Here is a 24,967-nt window from a genome sequence, read left to right as displayed (position 1 = left end):
AGCAACTCTAATCACCCAACACCAAAATCTTATCCCTTCTCTTTCTCATTCCGATCGAAACACATCCTTCACTCTTGCGAAAATCAAATCAAAACATCAAAATCCCTAAACATCAATTCATACAACACATCAAATCCCCTCTCAACCCTAAATCAAATCACGTTATTTCCCCAACCTCTGAACCTCTTCTCCTTCTTGTACCTGGGTTCGATTCTCACCCCATTGTTCTTCCTTCAATTTTTTAGCTTCTCCTTCCATCCTCAGATCCCAGCGCTCTTCATCATCTACAAGACTTCCAGAATTATGGCAACTATTGTCGATGAAATCTGGGTTAAGTTTCCCTACAAGTACTTCGGATCCTCTACTAGATTTGAAGGCCCGCCAACACATGTTCAAGGTAAGGGCCAACAAGAGAAGGAACAGAACAAGGGCCAACAAGCCGCAAAGAGAGACGAGGGATCAGTGATGAGATCTGAGAGAGAGCCGAGAGGTGAGAGACGGTGGACCTGGTGGCACGTGGCAGAGATGGCAGACGAGAACCCTATAAATCCCAACCCATAAACCGCAACCCCAAAAGCCCAGATCCAAATCTGAAATCCTCTATGTCTGTTTCTTCTTTTGGTTCACAAAGCAACCATCTGAAAACCCTCCATGTCTGTTTCTTCTTCTGGGTTCACTTCGCACCTCTCTCTGCAGCACTGTGAATGTATTGCTTGAAGGAAGATGAGGGTTTAATTTTTCTAATTTGGAGTTTGGATGAAGGTGAGGATTGTGGTTCTGGGCTTTCATCAAGGTGGAAGAGAGATGTGGGTGAAAGAGAGATGAGGGTGAAGGAGAGAATGCAGATAAAGGATGAAGATTGAAGAAGCATGTGGAGAGAAGATGAACCGTGAGGATGAAAATAAGGATTGTTTGTTTTAATTAATTATTTTTCAGTTTTATGTTAGGATTAAATGATTAATTAGTAATAATAATTAGGAAAAAATAATTATTCAAAAAAAAAATTTCCACGTCAGATCTCATTAATTGACGTGGAAGGACATGTCAGCGTTGGCCGGAGGGACGGGTCAAATTTTTTTTTCAAAGTCTGAGGATGGTTTTCAGATAATTTTTCGGCGAGGGACGGTTTTCAAAACTCGCTCAAAGTTCAGGGACGGTTATAGTTTTTAACCCATTATTATATATTAATAAGAGTATACATATTACAAGAAGCAACACAAAAGGGAAATACAGAAAAGTCCATTCTATTAAAAAATTAATACAAGTACAATTGGAAGGAAAACTTGGAAGATATACAAATCCACGACAAGGCACAACCGCACAAGAATCGATCTAATCAAACTTGAGAAGCGCAGAAAGGATTATCATACAAGAGAGCTAGCATCATTAATTTTCTGCATCAAGCTGCATGCTAAGCTTTCTTTGGCAAAGCAAATGAAGTGAAAATTGATGCAATGGCAGTGCACATGAATCCAAAAAGAAGAAGGCTAGCTGAGGCATTTGCCTTTGCAAAATAGACGTTGAAGGGAAGTTCTGCGTTTTTGAAGATTATGTGCAGATCTTCAGAGGCACCAAATCCAGCAGCTGAACCAGAAAGTAGAACGAATGACATGATCTGTTCAAGGAAAAAAATCAATTAAGGTTTACAAATTACAAAATTAACGAAAATAATTGACAGACATTTCATTTCCGGTAACACCCTTCAGACATACGCTTTTGTAGCATTTTTTTAGTTGCTACAAAATGTTGTGGCAGTTAAAAAACTTTCGTAAAAGCGTATGTTCGAAGGGTGTTGTGAAAAATTTGTATGTATATAATCACTCTAAAATTAATATTGAGTTTGTGGTACAACATTAATTATTCCATAAACGTAACTTGTACACAAGTATTAAATATGTACCTTGTCACCAAAGAAATCAAACAGATAACCAACATTGCCGTTTAGTATACGGTTTCCTGAGACCACGGTGAAGATTGAGAGTGCCATTTGCAGGAGGTTATATGCAAACCCAATCACTATTGTGGCCATCATGTATCTGCATTTTCAAAATTTATTGTAGCTTGTTAAATAAAGAAGAAAAGAACAAAACATTCTGATTTTAAACGTTGATTCATAAACTAATATGTAAAGCATGAAAATAAGTTCAAATGAGTTTATAAGCGATAAATCCTTTTTATGAGTTCGAACGAACATTTGAGATAAGTTCAAATAAGCTTTTGCAAACGTAATCTTGCTGACAGAGATGTTTCTTACCTAAAAGCACGAAAATCATTGAACTTGAATTCTGCAGAGTCACCACTACTTGTGTCTTCTTCAGTTTCCTTGTTTGCAGCTAGGAGTATGAGAGCAATTAGAAGGAATACAAATGTTAAGACCCTCATAAGGAGAAGGACAGTTCTTGAAACTGTGGAGCTTGAGGGTTTGCTACTGCTATCGGCGGTCTCAGCCATCTTTTTTAGTAATCAAAATCAAAATTAAGCTTGTAATTCTCAAGAAAATTTTGGTGTAACTTCTGGCCTTTTATAACATGGAGTTGTTCTCTTCACGTTTATTAAGGAGAAAGCCAATTGGCCAAGTTGATCTTTTTTTATTCAACTCACACACACACAAATATCTTCCCCGCAAAAGAGAATTAATGATGTTCATCTACATCCTAGAGTTAGCTAGTTCCTCACATTATAATTTTTTCAATGCACAAATATTAATTTATACTCAACATAAGTATATAGATTTCCCAATAGACAATCATGTTTGATCCAGAAAACATCCACATCTTAGAAGAATTTATTGCATGCAGCACAACTATCTTTGAAAACGTCAACTTTCAAGTACATCACTTGCTCGGATGGTGCAACTCTAGTAACTTGTAAACAAAAGATTTGTAACCATGTTAAATAAAGTGTACAACAAGGAAAGAATGGTGAAATTATGAATTGTAAATTAGCTATCGATCAAATAACTGTTGGTTTTTTATTTCTATGCTTTATCTAATTCGTAAAGCTATCAAATAGCTGTTGGTACTGATCCATTTTTTTCTCACATACAAATTTAAAATTAAGTATTTTTTTTAAGAGGAATTAAACTTATATCACTTAATTAAGTATATCCGATCCATTACTATTTAGCAAAGTCCATAAATACATAGTAGTATGATTACAAATAAAATAAAAATGGTTGACTTTGAATGGTGGAATAAAATAAAATAAATACATAGAATGCTCAGAGCCGACTCAATGCATTGACTAAAATATGTAGTTGCTTCAAAATTTCGGCGAAAGCTCTCATTCTTTGATGTCATTGACTTTGCATTGTTTGACCATTAGCTGTAGTATTTTGTCTCTTGAGTAATAGTTATACAACACTTTGATTTGATTTCACATTGTTTATATGTATATACAGACTGTGCAGGATCTCCGTATATGTTCGTGAATCCTTAACAAAAAGTGAGACTAATTTTAACATAAAAATTAAAATAGAATTAAAATTTTATGTAATAATTGAAATTTTGAAACATGATCTGGATTGCATGTGAATAGGGATTTCACCATATAGGACTCTCATTTAGCATTGGTAGGTTATAAGACGTAGTCCCAAATCAAATTTTAGGTTTGATGCGTTAGCTAGGAAAGAAACACAGACAAATATGGAATAGGAGCAAGGCTACTTAGTACTAATTTTAATAAGAAATGCAAGAACCATGTACGTGTACTATTCAAACAAGAAACGCGAGGTGATAAGAGTGTTGGGGAGACGAGGGTACAAGAATTAATCATGAAAGAATTGTATTCCGTGAATATTATTGATGGGTAAACACCCTATTTATACAATTACATGGTTGACTAATAATAAAGCTAAACAAATCTAAATCTGATTACATTCGTAATTACATTGGTAAATAAATAAAGAATATTCTAATCTAATATTCTATTATATTCTAACACACCCCCGCAGTCGAAGCTGGAGGTTCACTGATGCTGAGACTGGAACGAAAATCATCATTAAAAAAATGGCTTAATAACTCTTTTGGTCCCTCATTTATCAGGATTTTTCACTTTTTGTCACAAATAAAAAATATAGCACTTTTGGTCCTCCACATTGCTTAATTTTTTATAAAAATGATCCATATTTCTATTTAGGACTAAAACAGAATAAATGTGTAAATATGAGGACTAATTTTGCTAATTTTCTAGAGGGATCAAAAGTGCAAAATCATGATAAGTGAGGGACCAAAAGAGCTATTAAGCCTAAAAAAATATAAGAATATGATGTGGAAAAACTTTAATATTGAAAAAAAAATCTACGATTATTATGAAAATCGATAACTAGAGAATAAATACTATGTGAGAATTATCATAACATATAAATTTAGCTCTCAACCACCTCATGATTTCAATGCACTCATATTCTCTAACTACCCTCAAGGGTCAATCTTCACAGGAGAAAGGTTATCTTCGCAGCAGAGGAAGTGTGTTGCCCGGTGCATTCTCAGGAGGAGGAAAGCCTTGATCATTTACTGCTTGTTTGCCCACTCGCTGCAGAAGTTTGGATGCGGTGCTATAGGTGGTTGGGAAGGACCACAGTGCTTTCGGGGGACTGCACTTCTCACTTGTTACAGCATTCACAACAAAATGTACTGACTCGATTCATCTGGTTCGCGGTGGCATGGAGAATTTGGAGCCATCAGAATAGACTGATTTTTAATGGAGGCACAGTTCAAGAAGGATTGGCTCTGCTGGAGATTGCTCAATATCGAGCATGGTTGTGGCTTAAAGGAAAGGTTAAGGGGTTTCATTTCTCCTTTTATGAATGGATATCAGAACCTCCCCTTTGCATCAGTAGTGTTGCGTAATTGGACCTAGTATTGTACTGGTTGAAGGACATTGAATTTAACTACTGGACCTTGTTATTGTTAGCTTGGTGATGACTAATTGGGGTCTGATGAACCAGATTAGTGAGTAGTCTATTTTACTATTTATGAATAATAATTTTATTTATTTTTTATTTTAGTTAACTTAATATTTTTATATTTATTATTTAATAGGATTATAATTTATACAATATTAAAATAAATTAATTTAGATGTAGGATACTGAAAGAAAATATATAACTGATATCCTATCATGTTCTATCCTAACTTCTCCTTCAGGATAACTTTTACACATGATAGACAAGATATGATATGAGACATGATAGTGTTATCTTATTCTGCTGACACAACAAACAATAGATAACAACATGATATGATTACTATCCTGTCATATCTTATCTTGTCCTGACCACCAAACAGGCCCTTAGAATATCCATTTCCACCCTTGGCATGTGCATCAGTGCATGGTTTAATCTCATATGCATAATAGACTAATTTAATATTTTCATCTCCTATTATTTAAAAATTATTTATCTAATTATATAATAATTTAAATATAAATTACTTTTGAAATAATAATATTTTTAATTTAGTTAGTTTTTATTATTTAAAACGTGTCAAAATTAAGTGAAAACCAATTAGTTACAAATATTGATTTTTTAATAGTAATAGACTAATTTTCTATTTTAATCTCCTATTATTTTATTTTATTTTATTTTGTTACACATCTCCTATTATTTAAAATTATTCATGTACTTATATAATAATTTATAATTTAAATATAAAGCACTTTTGAATTAATAATATTCTTAATTTAGTTGACTATTATTGTTAATTATTACGTGTAACAACTAAGTGAAAACCAATTAGTTAATTGCATAATTTTATTTAAAATATAGGCTATCTTCAAAACAATAAAATAAACTAATTAATAAAATTTAAATAAATTTTAGTTATTTTAAAATATAGACTCATTCATGAAAATGTATAAAAAATTAAATTTAATAGAATGATCAATTTTTAAATGTATTTTTTTATTCAAATATAAATTTGATACATTTTTCATATCTTGTCCTTATCATGTGCACCTTAAACACAGGATATGATAATAGTCTATCCTGCTCTTATCCTATCTTGTTGCTATCATGTTCACTTATCATATCCTGTCCTTATGACCTGATTGCTGTCAAGTGTTCCTGTATTCATTATTGTGTTGACTTGATCAAGGAGATTTATGGTCTTGCTTCCTTTGCGTTTCTTGTGCGGAGGAATATGTTAGACAACGTAGTAATAGCAAATGAGGTATTCCACGAGGCGAAAAGCAGAAATATTTCATGCAGGGGAAATTCGAGGAAGGCGTTTTTACAAAATTTGTTGGTAATCAAATGTATCCTAAGATGTTTTGAGTTGGTGGCTTGGGATTGCAACTCTCCAACTTATATTCTATTGATTTTGTTTATAATTTAGCAAAGTGACTTTGAACACTCCCCCTCAAGTCCAACTGGATTCGTCCTTTGTATATTTTCAACATTTCCCCTCAAGTCCAACTGGATTCGTCTTCCTCTAATATCATTGTTGGGTCTGGATCAGGGAGAGTGGACTTGTGACGCTGAAGTAGAAGCTTTACCCAAAACCTTAAGGAAATTGAGATTGTAACTCTCCAGCTTATATTCTATTCATTTTGTCTCCAACTTAGCAATGCGAGACTTTCTTGTTGGATTTATTAATCCAGCGTCACCCTTAGGATTCGATGGGCGCTTAACATCGCAGATCCTTGAGTACTCTGTACTGTAAGGAAATAAAGTTGTGCTCTCACTAACAATAATTTCTTTTGGCGTAGTGGTAAGCGCTTGATACAATAAGTGGTATCAAAAGCAAGGTCATGGGTTCAAATCCCCCGGCTAACACTGCTAACATTGCAAGGAGATTATTAGATTTATTAATCTAGCGTCAGCAATTACTTTTGGCGTAGTGGTAAACGCTTGATACACTATTTCTTTGTATATTTTCAACAAGGTACAACATGTTTCATATTTTCGCTCATGCATTTTAACAAATAGTGTGGGTAGGGTTTGATAAACTGCATGTGTCAAGTTTAGAAGAAACTGAGTTAGAGGCTTAGAGCCCATGGTATTGATGATATAAACTTGTTCAAATGAATCTAGAGGCTGTCTCTGATGTAGCCTCTAGGAAAAGTGGTTCATCCACAAGTGTAGCCTTGATAGTCAAATCAACAACGTGAGTGCATGCGCTATTAAGGAAAAGCTATAGAAATCCCCAATTTTATGGGTAGACATTATTGAGAAAACAGTGCACTAATTTATAGTTAAGGTTTTAACCTTTAAGATAAGCAGAGTCATAAAAGTGGAATCATCTCATCACTTTTAGGAATATTCTAGAAACACATTAACTATATAAGAAATAATAACTTCTAATTAATGATAATAAAGAAAACCATGAGCATGTTCCTGGATCATAATTGAAATTATTGGAGCTTGCCTCGCCATTAGCTTTCTACCAGGACATCATTTTCTGCATCAAATTAAACTTTCTTTGGCAAGGCAAACGAGCTGAAAATTGATGTTATGGCAGTACACAAAAATCCAATGAGCACAAGGCTAGCTGAAGCGATTGCCTTTTTAACAAAGGAATTGAAAGGATTTTGTGTAGATTTGATGAGGGCTGTGTTCAGATCTCCAAAGTAACTGAATCCTGCCGCTGAACCGGAAAGTAGAAGGTATGATATAATCTGTCCAAAGAAGAGAATGAAAATATTCTTTAAAATGAGTACTTAATTAAGGTTATACTTCCTTCTTCCTTTTTATAAAAATTAAACTAATATTTCACGCCCCTTAATAAAGTGGTTGATAGTATTAAATTTATCTAAACCTTCCAAAATTACTTCAACTTATTTTTCTTAAATTCTATTTATTATTAATGAGTTGCATAATGGTAAATAAAGAGAATCCTCAATTAAATAAGGGTGTTGTTGTTGCCAAAAATATAATTAATGTACCTTAAAATTTAAATTGATTTTTATAAATTAAAGGACCAAGCTACCTCCTTATTTGGTTTTTAATTATAAAAAAAGAACCGATAGAGTAGCAAGATTTCATTAATAGTATCAATTTGTATTTGTGTACCAGAAAACAGTATCAACACTTATATATACATCACATCATCACATTTCTGTCTTCTTTTCATATATTTATATATCTAAAAAAAGTGGTAAGTGACTCTTTATTATTTCAGCTTGAAAATCTATGGCCTGATTTACCTTGTCACCAAAGAAATCGAATATATAGCTAACATTGCCGAATGGACGGTTTCCTGAGACCAGAGTGCAGATTGAGAGTGTCATTTGGAGGAGGTTATAAACAAACCCAACAGCTGTTGTGGACACCATGTATCTATATGATTTAAAAATTGTAAGTAGTTAATAAAGAGGAAATTAATAAAGATCAAAACTATCAATCGCCTTGACTTTGTTAATGATTTTTGAGAGACCATAAATGAGTTTCCTTTGTAGAACATGCATCTTCTTTATCACAAAAAGAAAATGTTATTTTGCTTATCTCATTGACAATTTTTTCATCAAATTAAATTTTGATTTTTTATTTCAGTATATAACACTTTTAAGTGAAATTAAACAAGTTTTCTTCCCTCGTTTGACATATGTTTAATAAAAGGGGATTATAGCCTATACACCAGTATGTAAGTGGAGTAATCAAGCACTGAATAATTAATTGCAAAATAACTGCTAATTAGAAATTGAAATATTTATATCTGCACCTTCATAGCATATATAAAAGACTCTGTGTTACACCATGAAAACTTGGATTTGTAATTAGTAAAATTTATAACTTGGCTTTGTCTGTAATCTCCATATTAAAAATGGTTTATTACAAATTAGCTAGGGCCTATCAAAAAAAACAAATTAGATAGGAATTAGCGATCGAAATATATTTCCAGCTATGTTTGGAGTGAAAATGTATATGACTTGACTTACCGATAACCACCGAAATCTTTGAACTTGACTTCACGAGGGCCATTAATCGTGACTTGAGTAAGCTTGTTTGTGGCAGTGACTATGAGAGCAATGAGAAGGAAAATAAAGGTCAACACCCTCAAAAGGAAAATACATGTTATTGAAACTGAGGATTTTTTATCCATCTCAGGCATAATTTTTCTCCTCCTTAGTCCTAAGAATTGGTGTGAACAAATTTGATGCAGGTTCTACCCTTTTAAGGACTCACCTAGCCAATTAGATGGATAGGATGATTTTGAACACAATAGAAGAGGGGTGGCTTTTGAAAATAGTGACATCGTATAGCATATATCCTAATGTTCATTGACTAAAATCTGTGGTTTCTTAAAAGATTTCTAAGAAAGCCGTCTAGGCTTCAGGATTGGTAAAATACTAAAATCTAACCCTTCTGAATGCCTGATAGTTGGAGAGAAAGAAATTAAAATGGTAAATTTAGATGAACTGCAGGCACTCCATGATCCATTGCTCCTTCAGCCAATCCATGATCTTGTCCCATGACTCCCTCAGAAGGACTTTTTTTTAACTTGAGTTGTAACTTGTAAGAGTAAAGGCCGGCTATTAAATCAAGAAAATTAATTAATTGTACTAATTTTCAAAGGGAAGGTCCAGTAGTATTACTAACTCCTCCGCGCTGCAGCGTTCTTGTTTCATGCATAAATTAAAAGAAAAATTCAGAAACTACTGATCATAAACTAGAAAATACTGAAATAAGAAGACAAATGTAAAATAGAGAAAATACCTATGAAATGCTATGAAACGTCCTAGGGAATCTGATTTCTTTACTAAAAGTCTAAAACTATAAAGAAAGGATTTCTTTAATGTAAATAAGCGAAAAAAGTGATCCAAAGGTGATAAGTCCAGGGCCGTGGAGAGAGTTGGGTCAAACATGTAATTGCGTTAGGCTCCCAAAAAATTATTACCTAGTATTATAGTACTATTGAGATTTAAGAGAAGTAATGATGGACCAATGAAAAGTTATGTCATATTCATTGCAACATGAGAATTGAAAAAAGTGAAACTTTGCAAATTATTAGTAGTAGTATTTTGTATTAGTAAATTTATATTTTTCAAAAAATTAATAAATAAAATATTATTATTATTACTATTACATTCTTAAAATTGAAAAATTAATCTATAGTATCGAAGTTTGCTTTTCAATCATTGTTATACCTTGAAGCGAATTATTAAAGGAGATACTTGATATCAAAGTTTATTCAAAAAATCAAGTCTCTTTAAAATTAATATAAAAGTTGATAATTTATAAGATATATCAAGTCTTTTTAAGATTTTTGTGAAAAGAAAATTACTTTAACATTTTCGCTTTAGGCTTAATTAAGTTTATTGTCCCTGTAAAATACATCGTAGTTGTTTTTCATCTTGGAAAATATTTTCTTTGTTTAACACCCTCCAAAAATTACACATTTTGTTTTTAGTTCTTGCCGTCACATTTTTCCATCCAACCTAGACATTAATTTGGGTTGATTTGATGTTTAATGTAAATGTTATTAAGATTATTGGTTTAATAATTTATTTATAAAAATAAAAACATTTTATCTAGAGATAACCTATAATAGGGGGTCAAATTAAAAGGGGGTTGTGTAAGGTTACACTAGTTTTTTGGTTTTTTCTTGTGTATTTAGAGGGCCCCCTATATATACAAAGGATAACATGCATTCATAAAAATAAATAAAAAATCATGGATCGTTGAAGCAACATTGATGCCTTCTACGCCCAACAACTCATTCTCATAAGGCCCACATTCATCTTGAGAATTTTGACTATTGATGGTCCATGCTTGATTCGCTTCGCTTAAGACCATACCCACATCCAAATTACTGTTAGGCCCAGTTTTAACGCTCGGTTCAAATAAATATTTGGAGACCGTAAACTTCTTATTTCTTCATAACACCTAATTGTTTGGCTTAATTGTACATTTCTTTCTACTATAGTGTCCTTTCCAACCCCAATATGTGAACTTTTGGGCATGGCCAAGACATTTGCTTCCCTGCAGATTTACTTACAAAATTTTCTTGCGAAATTACCTGTGAAATTTCCTACTGATTTGAAATATTAGAAATAGTATAAAATTTTGCACTAAAAATAACAGGAAAGATTAGTGAAAATTTTCGTGGGAAATTTTTTATATTCATATTGTGGTGGTTGAAACTCCTGCAAAAGAACCACCATAAATGTAATCTGTGGGATAATTTGCAGGAATACGTATGAACTTTGAACTTTTTTATGTTTCATTCGACACAATTCGTGTATGTCTCTTAATCGGTGTCCAATAGTAACGAGAGGTGTAGGTATCTAATCCCTTGTATTAAATTAACCTGCTAATGCATATGCTGCAATTAAGTAGATTGAGTATATATGCTCATAACTTAGTAGTGAATATTGGGTATTGCCCTTCTACGATTGTGAAAGTAGCTAAAGGTTACCATGGATTGGAGTTTAAATTTTTCTAACTTATTGGAGTTTGTATTTTACTAACTTCTGGTGTGAAACAAGGATATTCCTCATTTGTTTTTTAATATTGAGGTTATAAACGGTTGTCTAACTTACCTCATATTACCATAAGGCTTAATCCTCAAATTGGTCATGATCTTTGTCTCGCCGTCTGAACTAGGTCCCTCACCGGAAAAATTTGTGGAATACGTCCTTATTTTTACAAAACGTATGGAGCAAGTCCTCGGCGGAGCCCATAGCTCCGGCGAGTGATGAAGTGTCACGCTGACTGTGTCAATAGTGCCTACGTGAAATTAAAAAAAATTACCCATCAGAAAAATAAATTAATTAAAAATTTCAAAGTTAATTAAAAAAACTTAAAGTTAAAAAAAAATTATTAAGCAAAAACAACCAAACTTGAACCCAGAGAAATAAATCATCTTCCCTCACATTCTTTATGTTCTTCAACAAACAACTAAACCCAGAAACATGAAAAATCCCAAGATTAACCCCTCCCTCCAAACCCAGAAAATTTACCCACAACTTTTTTTTTATAAACCAATAATATATTAAGGAAGTACCAAAACCAAGAACAAATCTCAGGATTACAGAAGCTAGAAACAATAGTAAAAAGAAAAAGAAAGAAAGGGATACAAGAAGGGTAAATGGTTATTTTGGTCCTCAAAAGTGTCCACCGACTTCACATTCATCCCTGAATGAAATTTATTCATCTCGCAGTCCCCCAATGTGGCAAACGTCCGTCACTTTAGTCCTTGACGTTAAAAACACTTAACAAACGTTAACAAATTCATTTTTTTAAAACTGAAAAATCATTTAATTGAATTAGAATAACAATTGAACTAAAATATAATTAATTAAAACAAAAAAATTCTGGATGTGAACCACCAGTCTTCATCTCCTTCTTCTCATCTTCTTCTTCATCATCTTCACAAATCCTTCTATCACAATCAAACCCCACCACAACCCAATCCCCCACCACAAACCTCATCCCCGCCCCCATCGAAACGCAGTTCTCTCTACCCTGATGAGATTTTCAAACCCACATATCTGAATCCAGATTTCCAAACCCAGATAAAAGCTTCAATCTTTCCCTCTTTTGGTTTGAAGCTTCAATCCAGATTTCCAAACCCAATCAGATCTGCCATTGTGCACACGAACCTAGGTCAGAGTGGGTGAAGAGGATGATGGCTCGGTCTGGGGTGAAGGGGGGTGGAGGGCAGTTTTTGTGGGTGGAGATGGAGCTAGGTTCGGTCTGGGTTTTTGGATGTGGCTAGGGTTGCAATGGGGCATGGAGGTGGGTTTCTATGATGGGTTGCGGTGGAGGGAGATTTCTGCGATGGGGATGAGGGCGGTGGCGATGGGTTCGATCTGAGAACTGCTCTAATAGTGCTCAGGGTTGCAAGAGAAGAAGAACAGACATGTCTTGTGTTCTATTTTCAGTCACGCAGCATGTTGTGGAATAAACTGATAAATTGCATTAGTACTCCTTGTAGATTATATATTCCTCCTTCCATATTTTTGGGTGTGGGTTTCAATTGTGTGGTCAATCTGAATCCTGTGTAATGGCTGTAAATTCAAAGGTGATGCTGTATATGTAGATAAGTTGCTGGACCTGATTCAATTGTGTGGTCAATTGGGACTAGCACCCCTTGTATAAACAGGGAGAAGACTGGGTTGTCATGGAGTTTGATGGTGATGGAAGAATTGAAGAAGAAGATGAAGAAAAAAGGAGTAAGCTGAAGAAGATGAGAAGGAGATTAGGATTTTGTTTTTTAAATTTTTAATTAATCAATTTTTCAGTCAATTTGTTTTTTTAAATTTAAATTAATGATTTCCATGTGGGTAAAAAAAATATAAAAAATGAATTTGTTAACGTCTGTTAAGTGTTTTTAACGTCAAGGACTAAAGTGACAGACGTTTGCCACTTTGGGGGACTGCGAGATGAATAAATTTCATTCAGGGACGAATGTGAAGTCGGTGGAAACTTTTGAGGACCAAAGTGACCATTTACCCGATACAAGAATGGTGCTAAATTATCCATCTTAGGATTATAGAAGCTAGAAACGGAGCTAACACTAAATCAGCCAAAGCTATACATTGTCCCTGACCCACCATAATAGCAATCCTTAGAAGGTAAAAGTAGCAACCAAAAAACCAGCAAGGGGAAGAGTAATTCCAACACGTTGCCAGATCAGAAACAGGGGAACCACCTGATTGTTATAATCACACCCTTGTCCATAAATCCCAAAACCCCATCTGCTTCATCTCCCCCTCCTTCATCTTCTTCTTCTCTTACCAACCCCCACCTGCAATCGGAACCCTTACCCCAACCCCACTCCCACCTGCAATCGAAGGTTCAGAGCGTCCAAAACCCCAAGCCACCTGCAACCGAAGGTTCAAAGCGTCCAGAACCAGAGCGTGAGATGGTGATGACGACGGAGCAAGGCCGTGGGCTCGGAGGAGATCCCCAACTCAGATCTCCATCGATCTGCTCTGTCCAAGTTCGAGAGAAGACCCATCATGCTTTCGGGAGTGGTGCTGGTGGCCAAGCCGTGAGTGGTGGTGGTGGCGGTGGTTAGGGAAGAAGAAACCCAGGAGATTGAGACCTAGAAGTGGTGGTGGTGGCCAAGAATCTCGTTCGAGAGCCCTAGATCCACACGCACCACCTTCAGTAACTTCCATTCATCCCAAATGGTGCTTACAGTAACTCCTGAATCGTTCTCTTTGTGAAATCTGGAAAATCTGGGTTTGAGTTTTTTCTTCTTCTAGGATGAAAGGAAATAGAATTAGGGTTCTTTGTGATGGAGATGTTGAAAAGGTTTATGAAAGGAGCAAACGAGCAGCCTCCTCATCGTCAAAATCAAGGTCCTGAGTAGGGGTGGAAATAGGCCAGGCGGCTCGTCAGGGGCCTATGGCTCGGCTCGTTTGAGGCTCGGCCCGGCTTGCCTCGTTTACTAAAAAGGTCAGGCTTAGGCTTTTTAAAAGGCTTGTTTAACTAAAAAGGTCAGGCCCAAACAATTTAAAAAGCCTATTTGGCCAGATAGGCCGGCCTACTTATATATTATATTATTAATAATATAAATATAAAATAATTATATATAATTTTTTTTAAACTAATGTATACTTTAGTATAAAAGAAAACCCTAAGTCCATGCCTTAACCTGGACTAGAAACGTTCCAGACATATTCAACATAGCACATCCTCAGCCGCACAGGACGCAGACTGCAGCCAGTCGCCCCTGTTGATCTGCCGCTGCCAAGTCCACCTCTCTTGCAATGATATAGGTTTAGTTTTTGAAATGTAATGATACAAGTTTTTTTATTTGAAAAGAAAGTGCAATGACATATAAAATGCTTATTAGCCCACTAGCCTAATGACCTTCTTTTGATAAAATTGTCTGTTAAGTTAGACTTTTAAGAAGGCCTGTAGGCCTGGCCAGGCCTTAGAAAAGGCCAGGCCAAGCCATAAAATTTGGCCTATTGATAGGCCACAGGCCAGGCTTGGGCCACCAAAAGAGAATGCAGGCCAGGCCTAGGCCACACAAAGCTTGGCTCGGCTCGGCCTATTTCCACCCTTAGTCCTGAGTATGAAGAAGAAGATGAAGGAGGAGGAGATGAAGCAGATGTGGAAATTGGGGAAAAATGATCTGAGTTAAATTGGCTTAATTAGATTTGAGTTAGAATTAGAATTAGGGTTAATTATGTTAACTATATGATGTGTAAATTGATTTTATTTATTTATTTTTAGTGTCATGTGAGCTTCATTTACACAGTTACCATGCTATTTCACCACTGGCCGGAGCTTCGGGCTCCGGCGATGACTGGCTCCATACGTTTTGCAAAAATAGGGACGTATTCCACAAATTTTTCCGGTGAGGGACCTAGTTCAGACGACGAGACAAAGATGGGGACTAATTTGAGGATTAAGCCTAACCACAATATACACCAATAAAATTATTTATTAAAATTCAAGTAAATTGGTAAAATTCTTAACTCTTTTTTCAACAAGTTTCTATAAAGGAAGTCCATTTTAATGAGTTCTTGTATATATATATATACATACATAAAGCTAGTGATCGTGTATATATTACATGAATCTCTAAATAGCGAAACATTGGTGGGGCTGGGGCACACAGCAATGGAATCGAGAGTCACAATCTTAATATCTTATCTTGAAACCAAAGATTTGATGCTCAAATGCATGTTTCCCATCTTCCATGTCACTGTCCATGCATGGAATTCCAAAGCCATTTCTAGAGCCTCATGTTCAGTGGCCAAACAGGACACGAGGGAGGACTTAACTAAGTAAAGTAAAGTAAATAGTCCCCCACCTCTGCATTCCTTCTTCCTCCCCACATTAACAGGAGGCTTTACCCGCCACCACCACCATTCTTTGTCCCTATGCTGTCTCCAAAGTTTATTGTCATCAGAATTTTAGCCGTACAAATTTGTGAAATTTGGTAGAAACAAGTGGGACCTTGTTAGGGGCATCAAGTTACTCCAGGAGTAACTTTTATGAAAGTTACTTCACTTAAAACCTTTTTAATTACAAAATATGAAATTGACAAATTCAACCATTCATTTAAGAGTTTTGAATGAGTAGATTAAAATTTCATAAAATTTTAAAATCATTGACTTCATAAAATTTTAAAATCATGGATACGTCATAAGATAATTTTAATTTGATGAATAATATATATATGTTTTAAAATATAGGCTTAATACATCAGAAGGCCCCTGTAATTGTAAAGGGAATCAAATCCAGGGCCTAGAAAATTTTTGCATCAAATTGGGTCCCTAGAAAAAAATTTTTAATTCAATTAAGGCCAAAGTGTGCCAGCTCTCAATTTTATCCCAGTCAGCATTTCCACGTGGCTTTTATTATTATTTTTTAATTTAAAAAAATAATTAAAAATTATTTTTAATTCCATCTCAGTTAAGTAATCAGAAAAAAAAATTAAAAAACTTAATAAATAACCTAATCTAACTAATAAACTAATAAACTAATCTAACCTAATCTAATCCCAAATCTAATAATCTAACCTAATCTAATCTAATAATCTAACCTAAAACAAAGTATCAAATTGAACCCAATCCCAAATTCCCAATTGAACCCTAACTGAGGAGAACGAAGAACACGATTGAGAGACAGCTCCACGAACGAGAGAGTTGCAGGAGGGAGGAAGGAGCTGAGCGAAGGGTGAAGAACGACAAGAAGAGAAGCGAACGAAGCTTGTTGGGTCGACTGAGATGAATTCTCAGAACCACGAAGCATCGAAGAACCCAAGGCTCAGTGGTCGTTCATCCACATCTTGTCCTTCACCCTCACTTTCATGCAAGACTTGTGGCTGTGGGAAAGAGGTAATTCTCTACCGATCCAATTCCAAGAATAACCCAGGAAAGCTATTTTGGAGGTGCCCTGATTGGAAGGTAATTTCTTCTCTACTGATTCATGTATAATTATTCATCTGATTGGCTGTGGTTCTGCTTGTAATGTTTGATTTTTCAATTGTTCCAGGAGAAAGGGACTTGTGGTTTTTTCGAATGGGATAAAGGTGTTGCTGCTGAAGATGGTATGCAGGGTTCTTCAAATCTGAATGAAGACATAAATGACATTATGGAAAAAAGGATTGCTAGTTTGAGGGAAGATGTTAAGGAAATAGTGCACAGGGCAATTATTAAGTTATGTGAAGACATGAATGAGAAGGACAACAAAATTGAGATGATGAAGATGAAGCTGGAAACAGAGGGATTGAAGATTAATGTGCTCTTGTTCTTTTTAGGCATTACTTTGGCTGTAGCAGTGTCAAAGTTTTTCTAGGAATGGGGTGTGGTGGATTTAGGGCTTAGGTTCTTATGTGTTGTCCAAGTTGAACTTCTTTTGTCTGCATTGTATGGCTTTTGTATTTTGCCAGGATTGAATTGAATGCAAAAGGTCCTATGTAATGAATGCAACATCCAGCATGATTAAATGCAATGTGTTCTGGTTGTTTTGAACATAAAGTATGGTCTTCAATTTTGTTATGTTTTCCCCTGCAATGTTCCATAACTCATGCACACAATAAAGTATACTTGCTGCCCTGTTTTGGCAGTATATACACATGATGCATAATTGTAAAGTAAATGCTTAATAAACAAAAGCCAAATTGTTATAGAAAACACAACCTCAAAACATGTGAGTCTTGAACATAGCAAATGTGAGCCATAAAGCTAATACAAAAGTAATGGAGCCAAAGTAATGTCATCCAAGCATTTCATTACAATAGTTGGTGATGTGGTCCCATGTTCCACTAAATAACTATATCTAACATAACTATTACAAAAAAAGACAGATATGAGCATCTTTTGTTGTCCTGCAGCATCATGTGCTCCTCTTTTTCTTCAGATCCATCTTCTCCTTTTGATAACTCTCTTCTTTCCTTGGTCTCCTGGAATCCAATGACCAATCTCATTGTCTGGCCCTCTCTTTTTTCCCCTTTGATTAGGAGCAGCAACAACAGGTTTCTTGGGTTGTGTTGCAGGCTTTGAGGGCTGAGCAGCAGGCTTGGAGGGCTTAGTAGCAGGCTTTTTGGTGGGCTGAGCAGCAGGCTTTGAGGGCTGGACAGCAGGTTTCTTTGGTTGTGATGCAGATCTAGCAGCAGGTTCTCCTTCATGTCTTGCCCTAGCAGCTGCAGCTGGAGATGGTGGAGGTGGTTGTGGTGCTTGATGTCTAGCTCTGGCAGCTGCAGCTGGAGATGCTGGAGGTGGTTGTGGTGCTTGATGTCTAGCTCTGGCAGCTGCAGCTGGAGATGCTGGAGGTGGTGGTGGTGCTTGATGTCTAGCTCTGGCAGCTGCAGCTGGAGATGGTGGAGGTTGTGGTGCTTGATTTGTAGCTATGGCAGCTGCAGCAGGCTGAGATGGTGTTGGTTGTTTTTTGGCTTTTCCAGTGGCAGGTGGTGGAGCTTGTTTTTTTGCCCTTGAATCAGGTTGCACTAGCACTGGAGGTGGTGGAGCTTCTTGAGTTGATGGAGCAGAAGCAGACACATCTTGTGATGTAATAGAGCCAAAGACCTGTACAGAAACAAAGACCATACTTAGACTTTTTTACCCAGGGGTTGCACAATCAGATGCAACATGGCTTAATTTTATTACCTGTGAGAGATCCTCTCTTTGTGGTTCATTCTCTTCTTCAATGTGCTCATCATCAAGTGGTGGAGATGACGGAGGCAAAGGGCACTTCCTCTGGTTGTGTCCTTTTTGGTGGCACCTACCACATGTGTAAGAACTGCCTCCCCTTTTTAATTTGGTTGGATTCTTCTTATCTGGTTCATCAGGTTCCCTTCTCCTTAATTTTTTGGGCCTTCCTGGCCCTCTTTTAATCTCAGGAGGAAGGATGTCATCTTGACTCATCTTTGGCCATTTATTCTCACCATTAATTGGGGAAATCATGTGCCCATAGCAAATTTCATAAGTTGCTCTAAGGTAATATTGATGCACATAATTCTCAGGCTTAAGACCCTTATCATTGAAGCAAGCCACAGCATGTCTACAGGGAATTCCATTTAATTCCCAATAGTTGCAGGTACATGATTGCTTATCTATATCAACTATAAACTGGTCTTCAAAACCAGCATGCTCAACTTGGAATAGACCTTGAGCAACCCAAGTTGCTACCCAATTACCACTATACTTTATCTCTCTATCTAGCCTCTTCCTAGGTTTAGGCATCACCTTACCCTTCCATTTTTTACTTTTTTCTCTCAAAGTAGCAAATCTGGTCATTAAATACTTCCTAATCCATTCAAACATTGTGATAAGGGGTTTGTCCCTAGCAACTAAAATGGTACAGTTGAAAGCCTCAGCCAAATTATTCATGGTTACATCACATTTAGGGAAATAAGAAAAAGCATGCCTGCACCAATGTATTGTAGGGATTGCCATCAGCCACCAGTAAGCAGCTTCATTGATTTTTTTGATTTCTTGCATTTTCTCCTCCCACAGCTCCTTATATGTTGCTTTGGATGCCCACATCAGCAGGTCTCTAACCTCAGTTCCTCCACCAAACTTCTGCTTGAAGTTTGCGTACAAATGTCTCACACAATAGCGGTGCTCTATACCAGGAAAGTCCTCAGCAAACACTTGTAGCAACCCCTAGCCAACACAATCAGATTGTAATGTAAGTTAAGTAAGGCATGATGACTCGGGTTTAATATAGGCTGTAAATATAATATGTTAATTTAGGTTACCTTTTGCTTATCACTGATGAACACCCATTTTTTCTCACCATTATCCTCAATATCCCGCATCAAATGGTTCAAAAACCATCTCCAAGATTCTTTGCACTCAGCTTCAACCACTGCAAATGCCAGTGGGAAGTATTGATCATTTGGGTCCCTTCCCACAGCAATGAGAAGGATGCCACCATATTTGGTTTTGAGGTGACATCCATCAATCCCAATAAATGGTCTGCAAGCGAGCTTAAAAGCAGATTTGCATCCCTCCAAACACATATAAAAACAACCAAATCTAGGCTGAAGTGTGGTGGGAATATATCTCAGAATGATAGCTGCTGTGTTTTCATGATTCACCCTCATGAGCTCAGCTGCATAAGATGTTATCAAGGTGAACTGCTTTAGGGCATCTCCCTCAACAGCCTCCTTAGCAATTTTTCTTGCATTCCAAGCAGTCCCCCAACTGACACCAACACTGTACCTTGTCCTCATCTCATGAATAATCTCCTTGACTTGCATTACCCCATTAGAGTTCCTCATTCTGTCCTCAATGACCTTTGCAATCCACTTAGCTGTTGCTGCCCTATTCTTGAATGTTCTTCCACATGTGTGATCAGGATTAAGTGTCTTAATCCTGTATGTTGAAGTCCCTTTTATATTGGCACAGTATGCAATGAACCTACATTCTTCTTGTTTGCAAGCAAACCTCACCCTATTCTTGTCATTCTTCTTGTATATCACAGCCTTCCCATTCATCACAGAGTGTGCAAGGATAGCTTTCTTAAACTCTTCTGTGGAAGCAAACTCCATTCCCAGTCTGAACTTATAGTCTTTGTCAAAGTCCTCTTGCCTGAACCTCTGGTATCTGACCCTGGAACCATTATCTTCCTCATCACAAGAATAATCACTCAGAAGGTCATCACTCTCATACTCCATATCAATGTTATGTTGGGCTGCAACCTCAGAGGGAATGAAACCAACATTATTATCACTTTCATCACCATCTTGAACACCATTGTTGGGCCCACTGTTTCTGTTCACATCATCTCTTCCATCACCATCCTGTTGTACATCAAATGGTTCATCCACATCATCAAACCCATCATTGGTCAGGTTTTTACAGATTTCATCCTCACTGTCTATGTTGCTAGCACCGCTCCATTCAATGTCACTGTCACTAGAGTATACTATCCTAATGTCATCAGAATCACTGTCAGCAAGACATTTTCCCTTTGCTTCTTTAGTGGCAGGATTCACTTCCACTTCAGGCACAGTAAGAGGAGCTTCCTGAGTCATAGGAATCACTCCCACTTCAGTCACTTCCACTTCAGGCACTTCCACTTCAGGCACTGCAACAGTAGGAGCTTCCTGAGTCATAGGAATCACTTCCACTTCAGTCACTTCCACAAACACATCATCTTCATCATCCAACACAGCATCTTCTTTTTGCATCTCATTCCTAACAACTTCAGGCAATTCCACAGTATGTTCCAGGTATATATCAACCACCCCCCCAGTATCCATTGCATACCTAGCAACTTCCATAGCATCCTTATCATCAAGTATCTTCTTCAAGCCCTTTGCTAAATTCACTTCTGAGGACCACCACAATTTGTACTCATCATCAGGATATCCCAGAAGTCCCTTCACAGTAGATTTGATGGAAAAGTAACAGAATAAATCAACATCCCCATCAATTTCAATGGACTCTCCCCCAACATATCTCAAAGGTATGCCTCTGAAATGACCCTTATGGTGGATTCTGGTTTTGATCAAACCTTCTGCCATTCCTGCAAAAGAAAACCTAACTTGTAAGTATTCAAACTCATAGCAAGTAAGCAAGTAGTCAAACCCATAACAACTAAGCAAGTATTCAAACCAATAACAACTAAGCAAGTATTCATCCCCAACAAAGAACAAGTAAGCAACCATTCATCCCCAACAAGAAGTAAGAACATCCCAGACAGCATTTTAATACGCAAATCAACAACTATATTCGTAATACCTGGTTCGACCTTTCTAAATACAGCACTAGCTTCTTCGAGTTTGTTGATCTTCACCTTCTTCTTCGCTCTCTCGGTTGGAGTTCGTTTTCTTTGCCTTCTTCGATCGTGATGGTGGTGGTTGTTCTTCGATTTATCAAGGTGTTCTTCGCTCTCTCTCTCTCAGTCGTGTTCTTCGTTCTCCTCAGTTAGGGTTCAATTGGGAATTTGGGATTGGGTTCAATTTGATGCTTTGTTTTAGGTTAGATTATTAGATTAGATTAGGTTAGATTATTAGATTTGGGATTAGAATAGGTTAGATTAGTTTATTAGTTAGATTAGGTTATTTATTAAGTTTTTTAATTTTTTTTTCTGATTACTTAACTGAGATGGAATTAAAAATAATTTTTAATTATTTTTTTAAATTAAAAAATAATAATAAAAGCCACGTGGAAATGCTGACTGGGATAAAATTGAGAGCTGGCACACTTTGGCCTTAATTGAATTAAAAAAAAATTTCTAGGGACCCAATTTGATGCAAAAATTTTCTAGGCCCTGGATTTGATTCCCTTTACAATTACAGGGGCCTTCTGATGTATTAAGCCTAAAATATAAGTAAATAACGATAGTATAAGATTACGCATTTACAAATTTCTAATTTAACCAAAATTTAGTATACATAATCATCACGATTAAATTACATAACTCAATGGTTAGATTTATTAAATAGTTCATATCTTATAAAAAGTTATCACATATAAGAAAATTTGCAGGTAAGCATTTAGCGGAGGTTCAAATTTCCAACTACAAATTATCGTAAAGATATCATAAATTATTTTTTTGAAAATTAAATGATTATATTATCACATAAAAAGCTTGAGGACAAACTCCCAAGGACGGAAGGAGAGCGGAGATTAAACCTATAAAAACGAGGTAAAGCACAAGATGCTCAAATGAAAAACCCCAAAAAGAAGGAATGACCCCAACATGAGACTCAAATAAAGACCAGCAAAGGCTAATAACATAGCTATACAAAACAAAATTCAGAGCCAAAGCATGAAAACCCAAAGAGATATAAAATCAGCACAAGAGAATAGAATCAGGACATGAGATGTTCCTGAAAAACCTTTCCAATGCCTCGTATAGAATCCACAACGTTCTCTTCATACACCAAACCCACAAGCTTGTCGAGAAGCCACGACTCCATCGCCCGCGTGAAGAAACACCTCTCCTGACAGTGTCTGAATTCGACGATGACAAAGAAGCTGAAGGTGTTACCAAAACAAAGTCCTCGACCACTACCAAAGGACACTCTAACTCACCAGATACAATCAGACCTTAACCCAACGAAGAAGATCCCCAAGTCTCCAAAACTGTGGCCCTAACCTTGTCTTTCTTATGCCTCCCACGGGTTCGAGAGACCATTTCTATAGGGAAGCAGCCCTTAACCTTCTTTGGACGACCTTGCCGCTTAGGAACATCGGAATCCCCACCTTCATCATCACTAGGTTCCTATCCTATCAGTTCGTGAATTAAGACCCTATAATAGCATCCTCCATCAGCAAGGGAAGGACTTCGACAAGCATTAACTAACCCATCATAAGAGCATATAAATTCACTAGCCAAAACAGAACCAGCAACCCCTTGAATTTGATCCTCCTTAGCTAGGGCCTCCAACGTCCAAGTATTCCTAAGGAAAGCTGAATTGAGACCGACCCTAGCTAAACCCAGTTGCTCAAAGCACACCAGAAACGTACCCATCTTAGTCACTACTCCCACCCTCTTAGGAGGCAAGAGAGATCCCTCAGCAACAACCATGGACGATTTTCCACAACAGTGTTGCCGCAAAGAAGGAATAAATCACTTCTCAAGTTCCAAAGCAGACAATTGTGTTCTTCGCCATCTCCAGCCAAAACCAAAACATCCTCTAGCCTTCGTTCATTGACCACAACCTCAAGGCAAAGATAATCGTCCGAGACTCCATTTCCCTCTTCACAAGCACTCCAGACCTCCGGATTCCGCTCAGTGGACACAATCTCAGGAATTAGTGATAGACTTTTTGTTCTTTAAAATATTCATCATTAGTTTCCTCGACAATATTTTAGCAACTCGATTAGGTACGAGTTTTTGGATGGTATAAAAATGAAGAATAAATAGAAAAAAGTTTAAATTTATCATTGTATATTTTATATAAAAAAATGTCAAGATTTAATTTTATTTTTCATCAAATTTAAATTATTTAGCTAATTTTTTTTTGATACATCGGAAAATAAATTATTTAGCTAATTTAAATAGAAAACATCAATCAATATATATTAGAAAAGAACAACTTCTAGCATGACGTGTCGCTCTCACAGGCCAAGTTAGTGACGTGTCGCTCCGAGATTAATTCTCACTTAATTATTTACACGTCAGCTTTTCCACCTATTAATTCTCATTTAATAATTTACACGTCAGCTTTTCCACCTATTAATTCTCATTTAATAATTTACACGTCAGCTTTTCCACCTTGGCCCTATTTGCCACATGTGCCCTGATTTTTCTTTACCTTATTTATCCTTTAACATTTTTTCAATTGCACAGCTCATTGTATCTTTTCAATTGCATCTCGGTTTCGGATCTCATCTTCGAACAACTAGGGTTTCCAAATTCCGATCAATCGGCGCCGCGAAGATGTTTGGCAGAGCGCCGCCGAAGAAGAGTGACAGCACTAGGTACTACGACATCTTGGGTGTCTCTAAGACCGCTTCGCAAGATGATTTGAAGAAAGCTTACAAGAAAGCCGCCATTAAGAATCACCCTGATAAGGGTGGTGATCCTGAAAAGGTTGCTAATCTCATCTTAATTTTCTTCGTTTTTGATTAATTGTTTGTTTTAGGGTTGATTAGTTATCTTAATTGTTTGATTTGGGGTTTTGTGATTAATTTAGATTGCAAAAGGGGTTTTGTGTATATTTTGATCGATTTAGGGTTGGAATTTGTCGAAAAATTGGAAATTTTGTTAGTTTGTGGGAAGAATTTGTGGTGGGTTTTGGTATAGTGTGGCACTGTGTTGCTGAATTACTTTGAATTGTGCTGTATAGAAGTTGTAATTCATAGTTTCATTCTGATAACCTTACATATAGTTTTCTTTGATTACATTCTGTACTTTAGTTGTTGAATTGATATTGTTTGGGCTTTTAAATTTTCCTTTCATTCCATTTGTGATTGGACAGGGACAGCACCTGCTCGCACTCATTTGCCTCCGCCATGGAAACCACCATCACCGTCAAACTCACTGTCTTCCCCATCTTTTCCCTCTGATGATTTCCTCTCGGCAAGGTTGTGAGATTGAAGAGAAGCGGAAGACATTTAGATCCCACTGTCTTATGTAACTGTAAGTTCTCTCTTC

The 24,967-nt window shown here is 36.4% G+C and overlaps 4 protein-coding genes across 4 annotated transcripts; 1 reads left to right on the top strand and 3 right to left on the bottom strand.

The window, feature by feature from the left end:
* Nucleotides 1–1,228: 1,228 nt before the first annotated feature.
* LOC130728873 (CASP-like protein 4D1) lies at nucleotides 1,229–2,581 on the bottom strand. The gene is made up of 3 exons (XM_057580459.1): nucleotides 2,255–2,581; nucleotides 1,901–2,036; nucleotides 1,229–1,615 (listed from the first exon to the last, which is right to left on the bottom strand). Exons 1-3 carry the CDS (start codon nucleotides 2,449–2,451, stop codon nucleotides 1,412–1,414), a joined length of 537 nt encoding a protein of 178 aa, XP_057436442.1. The 5' UTR covers nucleotides 2,452–2,581; the 3' UTR covers nucleotides 1,229–1,411.
* Nucleotides 2,582–7,142: 4,561 nt separating this feature from the next.
* On the bottom strand, nucleotides 7,143–9,144 carry LOC130728874 (CASP-like protein 4D1). Its single transcript, XM_057580460.1, has 3 exons — nucleotides 8,878–9,144; nucleotides 8,146–8,278; nucleotides 7,143–7,617 (listed from the first exon to the last, which is right to left on the bottom strand). The coding sequence occupies exons 1-3, from the start codon at nucleotides 9,048–9,050 to the stop codon at nucleotides 7,411–7,413; spliced, it is 513 nt and encodes a 170-aa protein (XP_057436443.1). The 5' UTR covers nucleotides 9,051–9,144; the 3' UTR covers nucleotides 7,143–7,410.
* Nucleotides 9,145–16,156: 7,012 nt separating this feature from the next.
* On the top strand, nucleotides 16,157–17,459 carry LOC130728875 (uncharacterized). The gene is made up of 2 exons (XM_057580462.1): nucleotides 16,157–16,815; nucleotides 16,904–17,459. The coding sequence occupies exons 1-2, from the start codon at nucleotides 16,636–16,638 to the stop codon at nucleotides 17,204–17,206; spliced, it is 483 nt and encodes a 160-aa protein (XP_057436445.1). The 5' UTR covers nucleotides 16,157–16,635; the 3' UTR covers nucleotides 17,207–17,459.
* A 307-nt stretch (nucleotides 17,460–17,766) lies between these two features.
* Nucleotides 17,767–18,456, bottom strand: LOC130717494 (uncharacterized). Its single transcript, XM_057567736.1, has one exon. The coding sequence runs from the start codon at nucleotides 18,454–18,456 to the stop codon at nucleotides 17,767–17,769; it is 690 nt and encodes a 229-aa protein (XP_057423719.1).
* Nucleotides 18,457–24,967: the final 6,511 nt, after the last annotated feature.

This window comes from Lotus japonicus, chromosome 1 (genome assembly GCF_012489685.1).
Source record: "Lotus japonicus ecotype B-129 chromosome 1, LjGifu_v1.2".
In the NCBI taxonomy this organism is placed as follows: Eukaryota; Viridiplantae; Streptophyta; class Magnoliopsida; order Fabales; family Fabaceae; genus Lotus; species Lotus japonicus.
The sequence above is the reverse complement of the archived record's forward strand: the minus strand, read 5'-3'. Positions and strand labels throughout refer to the sequence as shown.